Consider the following 7,814-nt stretch of genomic DNA (forward strand, 5'->3'; position numbering starts at 1 on the left):
ATTATGTGGCAAATCAGTTCTTTCCGGCACATTTTGTGGAACAAAATAGACTGGAACGGATTTATCTATTATTTGTCAAATTTGTGATACAGAAAACTGTTCTACCAACCAACATTTTTCAATGCAAAAATCACTAATAGATATTTATGGATATTTCCGTCAATTTCAATAAAAAGGCAGTGAATTCGGGAACATAATGTTTAAAACTCGTACAGAAGGCTCATTCTACCACTCGGTCATTTTGAACTCTTGGAAGAATATCAATAAGTTCTGCACTTGTATTATAAATATCTAATTCCATATTCACGATGAATGCATTAGAATTATTGGTAGAACTCATCAAATTTTAAATCAGAAATTTCCTTATCTTCTTGAAAGGATGTTGCATACTTCATGAATATCCATTATACTGGATGGAGTACCTACCTAGAAGAAAAAAACCTCTACCTACCAAATGAAATAAAATCATGCAGGACTCCTGTGTGCCAATTCTATTCATATGAAAAAGCGGTAGAATACATTTTATGAATTCAGGAAAAAATCAGCGTGGTGATGAAAAGGGAGTAACAGAAAGTTTGAAACAATTCTGTTGCATTCACCGTGGATATGGAATAGATCCAGAAATTCATTATTTGAATAACGGGGATTCATATCGTCAAATTATAATCTACTTTATTCAATAATGAGTACACCTGTCACTTTGAAATAATTGAATATTTGAAACGCACTCTAGAAACAGATTGAATGAAATTGACCCTACGTATAACATAAATTCATAAAATCTGGAATATCTCTTGAATTATTGAATTTGAGAGCATAATCATGTTTGAACACTACCCTTATTTTTACCGTAGAATTCAACGAAATCACAAAAACATAGGGTTCTGATTTGAAAATCGAAAGTTATGATCAAATTTTGTTCACAATTTTTGGCACAATATTTGAAACACCCTGTGATGATATTTTTCAAATTCAAGATATGCACGATATTCCAACATCATTCTAGTTTGTGAAAATGAATTGAGTATACGCATAGGATATTCACAGTGAAAATAATTCACGTGATAGTGACTATGGAAATTCTCTCTTTTTCACGTTTTTTTCTTAATATTTTGAAAACTATGAGAACTAACGCAATAATTTTAGCAGAGAGTATTTGAGAATGGAAATCTTGATAATATCTGAAACATAAAATGAAAAAAAATATTTTTTTCGAAGAATTTTTTTTTAATTCTTGTATAACCAGAAGTGCCAGAACTTCTAAAATATTTTAGCTGAATAGGGCATCATGAACAATGTCATATTCTGAATTTTCAGATTTCAAATCGGCCCCGTTCTCCAGAAACGTCTAATAGGCCTTCGAACTTGAAACACCCTGTATAAATATTCATATAAATATCTAAATATAAATATTTTTGAGAGGTTAAGCTCGATATCGGTGTAATCTGGGATTTGGTACCATAGAAAAACTCGAAACCCTTAACGGCGAACCCCCTCAAACTTAAGGCTAGGACCGCCCTTGATTTGTCGTCATGGAAAGTTATTTGCATCAAATATTTTCATGTGAGCAAGGGCGAAATGGTATGTTCTAGGAAAGAAGTCATATAGAATTCTACCCTAGAATCAGCATAGGATACCGAGTGAATCGTCTAAAATCAGCTAACGATACAAGGTTTCCGAAAAAAATCTTTCATTTTCTAGAGAGATACCCAGTGAAGGATCTACCGGCATAGTGACGGGGTCCAAGGGGCGGAGCCCCTTCGGCGAGCAGAGCGAGTATACTTTTATAAAATGACACCAGGAAAACAAGCTAATGTTATTTATTCTACGGAATACGATAAAAATTTGAAGCCTTTTTTGCTTTTTGCGCATGCATTTGCAGGTTGCGACACTACAAGTGCAATTTTTAAAAAAGGAAAAAAAAATATAATATCTTTATTGAAAAAGAAACCTGATTTGCAAGCTCTAATTTCTGTTTTCTATGAGTCTAATCGTTCAATTGAGGAATTATACGCAGTATCTGAAAAAATTATATTCCATCTCTATGGTCAAAGTATTACAGATGAACTGACACTTGGTGAATTAAGATATAGGATATTTTCATTATCGGCTGCTGCTTTTAAAAAAGAAGTTATCTTAGCTTCTTTACCACCGACTGAATCAGCCCTACGAGAACATACAAAACGAGTGTATTATCAAATTCAACAGTGGTTAGGCAACAATCTAAATCCGGACGATTGGGGTTGGAGAAGAACCTTATTTATGATGATACCTATCATGTCAAACGCGGAACCAGCACCAAAGGAGTTAATAGATAAAGTAAGTTACAATTCACACCAACTTATCTTATTTTAGTGTTATCCAATAGTAATAATAAATTATTCATTTTGCATTTTATTTTAACAGGTTGCTTGTAGCTGTAAAACGAATTGTTTATCAGCTCGATGTGGTTGCAAAAAAAGTGGTTTAAAATGCAATAAATTTTGTAAAAGTTGCCAAGGCCAAAGCTGTGATAACGCTTCTGCAAGATCGTTTAATCTTGAGGATGATGAAAATGAAGATAAAGAAGATGAAGAAAGAGATGATAGTGATGATGAAAATGATGATGATGGAAATGTTTATGAGGATGAAAATGATGGTGAAGAAGAAACTACTGTCGAAGACGGAGAACAAGAAAATGAAGCTATATGTACAGGACGTAAAACTGTTAAAAACACTCGTTCAAAAGTATCCACACAAAAGGTATAATATCAATCAAATAAAATTCTTCTTTAGTTAATTTTTACGCTATGGACGATAATTTTTTTCTTGTATTCTTCACAGATTTTTTGTGGTTGTAGAACCAATTGTGCATCAGCAAGATGTAGTTGTAGAAAAAGTTCTCTCAAATGTAATGAATTATGCAAGTTTTGTCATGGTGATACATGCAATAACAGTATAAATGCAGGCGTTGATACTAATGAAGATAGTGAATATGAGACACATACAAAAGCTAACGATAAAGACGAAGAAACACCTACTGAAGAAGAAAACGAAGGAAGCTCAACTGTTAGAGACAGCAGTCCACTTGATGAAATTTATATTAACTTTGAAAAATTTTAATATAATTTTTGGAATTGCAAAATCTATATTTTTTTATTTATTATATAATTAGAGAATCAATTACTCTTAGGAAGTTTCTTCAAATTTTTTTAATTGTAATACAATTTTGTAATCTATTAAAAAAAAAAAATATTTTCATCAGTTAAAGTTGATTTAATTTGAAAATAAAAATTTTAAATTGTTATAACTTTTTTATAAACAATTAAAAAAAAAAATTTTTCTCTAGAATTGAAGTTTATAATCATATAAGTAATTTTTTTTCTGTCTTCTTTTTCTGTCTTCCTTCTCGATGCTTTTCTCAATCAACTTTTTTAATCCTCTCTCTTTCACTGAAACAACAGTGTCGGTGTCATTGATCAAAACTGTGTCACAAATACTGCATAATGCTTGTTGATCCATGTTGAAATTTCAACCTATATAAACAAGAAAAGTACAAAATTAATTCATTATCAACTAATCTAGGTAGATACTTCAACAATAGTATTTAAAAAATTAAATAATATAAAATGATTGATGGTGATTTTTATAACAAAGTAAATAAAAAGTATGTGTTTATGTTTTGACCATGCGGTTTCTCAATATAAAATTGAACATCACTTAAATAATTACCTTTTCCAAATTAACAGCACTAATCAATTCACTCAAAACAAATGGAGAATATTGTAAACACACAGAGAACAACTGGCGCATTGAGAACAACTGACGCATGCGCATGAGGTACCGAAGTCGGTAGTGAAAGCAAATGGCCGCCACACAATATCTTTAACCAGGTAAATTATTTTATATCTGCTTGAAAAGAACAGGTAAAAATTAAATTTCAACGCGTATGGTCAATTTCTTAAAATATTAATCTATTAAAAAAAATATATATATATTTTCATCAGTTAAAGTTGATTTAATTTGAAAATAAAAATTTTAAATTGTTATAACTTTTTTATAAACAATTAAAAAAAAAAAATTTTTCTCTAGAATTGAAGTTTATAATCATATAAGTAATTTAAAAAAAAAATTATGAGTTTTTTCAATTTTTCAACAACTTATGATTTTTTAAAGTTCCTGTTATCATCCCCTAGCTTCTAGCTACCATATCTCTGTTAATTTCAATTTTAGGAAAAAAAGTTGTGAGAACATTTTTATGTAAAATTTTACGCTCTACAACTTTTATTCGAAACTTTTTTTTCTAACACTTACCATTTCCCCAAAATTTCAAAAAAAACCCTTTTTTTATTTTTTTTCACCCCTTCCCGGGGGTGAATTTAAAAAAACCTTTCACAGTTCGTTTTTAGATGCTTCAAAGTAACTTATATCCAAAATTCAAGTTTTAACCTCAAAATTCGTATTTCATTGGCCATTTTCTTGGACTATTAGGGGCCTTGGCCGTTACCTCTCGGGCATCCGAATGGTTCTTAGGCCAGACAGCTCTGGACACTTGCATACCATCTGTTCGGTTGTTTCTGCTTCTGATCCACAGAGCCTGCAAATCTCATCTGCTGACTTTCTCATACGGTACAAATGATGTTTGTTCCGACAGTGCGCCATCAGCAGTCCCACCAACAGCCGAAGCTCGGCTCGTGACAGCTTTAAGAGCTTTTTGGCGTAGGTATGTGAAATCGTCACGAATTCCTTGGCCTGAGTAAATCCAGGAGTTTTAGTCCAGTGAGCTATCCTGTTATTCAACTCCCATTGCTGGACCCCAGCCTTATATTGGTCTTTTTCTAGCCCACAGAAAGGCTCAGGTCCAGCAGGTGTTAATCTTGATGCACTTTTTGCAAGTTCATCAGCTTTTCCATATCCTTCAACACCACAGTGCCCTGGTAACCATAGTAGAGTAACTTTATTGCCTCTGGCCAGTTGCCTTATGGTGTTACGACACTCTTATGTCAACAGAGATCCCTGGCAGTACGATTCCAGGGATCTCAGCGTAGTCTGGCTGTCCGTGGTGATATAGACATGCTCCCCCTTGAAGTTCATTTTAAGACACTCCTGAGCGCATACGTAAACCAGTATCTCGGTCTGTAAAATAGAGGGCTCACTTCTCAGGGCTTTAGAGATCCCCAGTTTAGGTCCATGTTTATCCCAAAGCCAATACCTCTCTCTGATTTTGATCCATCGGTGAACCATATGGATGACTTTTTGTCCAAACGATTTACGAAACTTATTGCACTAGGACGGTCATTTATGTCCGTTTCAAAGGGCAGTAACATTTCACCTACAACTGCAGTAGTCAATTTGTTTTCGTCCGGATACGGTATTTACCTATACTTCATCCATCAGAATAATTTGTTTGGATTCGATCTATTGCTGGAAACCTGACGTTTCGAAAGATTGGTGTATTTTCTCTCCTGTTGATGTTATTCAAATGTTTGTTTATTCTGATATTATATATCTCCTCTAAAAAAAATTCTGTGTTTGTCAGTCACCAAAGGTAGAAAAAATAATTGAGCAATAGCAAGAAGAAATTCATACAGATATACAATGTATGAGCTACATGTTATTGAATTCATTCATATCATAGGGTTATAAGTTAATTAACATTCCATATATTGCTTTTTTGAATTTTTTTTTAGTTTATTTCTTCACGTATGTGCATAAGCAATCTATTGAATATATAATACTAAGACAAGAATAATGGCAGTTTTTCTCAGTTATTGTGAGGTGGTGTTTAGGATATACATAATGTGGATTTCTACTTTGGTTTCTGCTTGAATTTACATTATTAATGAAAAGTTGTTTATTTTGGAAGAAAAATTCAAGCATTCCTGGATGTACACCGCATAGATTGTGAGGATTGTATTATCTCGGAATAAATCTCTTCAAGATTCTCTATATTTGAGACCGAATATAATCCTCAGGACCTTTTCTGAGTTGTGAAAATGTTATTGATATGTTCCTATAAGATCCATAAAAAATCATTCCATATCTCATTCTCGACTCAAAGTTGGCAAAATATACTGTTTTCAATTACGTCTTTCTTAGGTATTTGGATAATACCCTGATGGGATAGCATGCTGAATTAAGGTTGTTATTCAGAGTTTCTATATGTTCTTTCCTATTCATCAGAGTTCAACTCAGTAGATTGAGAATGTAATTCATATTTTACATAGAAACTTGTGTTTTTTCAGGTAACTCACTTAAACTTTGGTCGGATAATTCACGAGATTTGTTGGTAGACCATCCCTCTCTGATCACATACCAAAATGGACAGGTCAGCTCGGAAGATATCATAAACAAGGACATTTCGAAATTACCTTTAGACTGTATATCTTTCAACATAGAAAGTTTAAATGGAATTGGACATCATTCGGATAATTTACGAACAAATACATCAAAATTTTCGTTATGTTTGAAAGAAATTTCGGATGAAAATGAAGACAAGGTAAATCTATTTCTCTATTTCTATTTCTCCTTTACTACTGTCATTAGTAGGGTAGGTTAATTTATAGGATGAATATAAGAAACACGAATCCTAAGACCCTATAATATTCCAGAATAACAGAGGTGGGTTTGGTTGGTCTGTTGATTTGAGCACTAGAAAAATATTGCGAAGTTTGCAACCAATAATTGTACAATGATAGCCTTCTAAATCTAACAGGCCGGAATGTTAGAAGTTGGCGTTGTTTTATCGGGGGGGTCACGTAGCTCAGCCAGAATGAAGGGTATGTCGATGCTTTAGTCATTTCACCCAATATTTCACAATGCCACTGATATTTTGAAGTATTATCTGCCATCGACTTTTTTTGGAAAAACTACAGCACTATGGCGTAAAAGGAAAGGCACTGGAAATTTGTGCGTCGTATTTATCAGACAGGTATCAGGCCGTGAGATGGAATGGGAAGGTGTCGTCTTTGCTGAGAGTGGAGGTAGGTGTTCCCCAAGGATCAATTCTGGGTCCGATTGTATTCATTTTGTTTCTGAATGATATTTTTGACCATATAACGTCAGATAAAACCTGTAGTTTCGCCGACGATACCTCATGTTTGAACAAGTCGAATTCTAGGAAAAACTTATATGAGAAAACAAAAACCACAGAAACGGAAGCGCTAAACTGGTTCGCTTCTAATGGTCTGCAAATAAATCCGTCAAAAACACAGAAGATCATGTTTAGCAATTAACTGAGTAACACCTCATCTATTAAGTACCTACCTAGGTTTGGAATTTCAGTCGGACTTGAGCTGTAGAAACCATATAACCAATATCTGTAATAAATTATCAACATCAATATTTATGATCAGAAGATAAGACAAATTTCCCACTCGGAGGTTGCTAAAATGGTCTATTATGCATCCTTCCATGGAATAGCTGTGTATGGCATAATCATATGAAAAAAAAGCTGTTCGAACCATATTCGGGATGACGAGCACTGACAGCTGTAGGGATATTTTTAAGAGGGAAAGAATACTGACGATAACATCAATGTTTATATTTACTTGTGTCAACTATGTTCACAACAAACAGGACAAATTTATCAGAAATTCTAACTATCATCGGTATAACACTCGTGAAAAGGACAACTTCTCTATTCCTTATGCCAGGATAAAGAAAACATAACAAGGTCCCAATCATACATGCCTCAAACTGTATAATAGGCTTCCAAATCATTTCAAACAGCTTGGTACATCGGTATGTAATAGGACAGTGAAGGAGTTACTTTCAGGAAAGACTATATACAAGTTGAGCGAATTTTTAAATTAACTGTGACATCGTACCCAATT

General features: G+C 33.4%; 2 protein-coding genes across 3 annotated transcripts in view; both read left to right on the forward strand.

Annotated features, from left to right (window-relative positions):
* LOC123684164 (MATH and LRR domain-containing protein PFE0570w-like) overlaps nucleotides 1-7,814 on the forward strand; it is a 28,573-nt gene that overhangs the window by 11,415 nt on the left and 9,344 nt on the right. The window contains exon 2 of the mRNA XM_045623321.1: nucleotides 6,225-6,478. Within this exon, the coding sequence (XP_045479277.1) occupies nucleotides 6,225-6,478 (254 nt within the window). The remainder of the gene's footprint in view (nucleotides 1-6,224; nucleotides 6,479-7,814) is intronic.
* On the forward strand, nucleotides 1,826-3,233 carry LOC123684165. Of its 2 annotated transcripts, none has more exons than XR_006748113.1 (2): nucleotides 1,826-2,742; nucleotides 2,824-3,233. XR_006748113.1 is itself a non-coding variant. In XM_045623322.1 (2 exons), exons 1-2 carry the CDS (start codon nucleotides 2,546-2,548, stop codon nucleotides 3,100-3,102), a joined length of 459 nt encoding a protein of 152 aa, XP_045479278.1. In that variant the 5' UTR covers nucleotides 1,934-2,545; the 3' UTR covers nucleotides 3,103-3,233. The 2 variants fall into 2 exon arrangements, 1 of the variants encoding a protein (XP_045479278.1); XM_045623322.1 differs by having other exon boundaries at nucleotides 1,934-2,742; nucleotides 2,841-3,233.

This window comes from Harmonia axyridis, chromosome 7 (genome assembly GCF_914767665.1).
Source record: "Harmonia axyridis chromosome 7, icHarAxyr1.1, whole genome shotgun sequence".
Classification (NCBI taxonomy): Eukaryota; Metazoa; Arthropoda; class Insecta; order Coleoptera; family Coccinellidae; genus Harmonia; species Harmonia axyridis.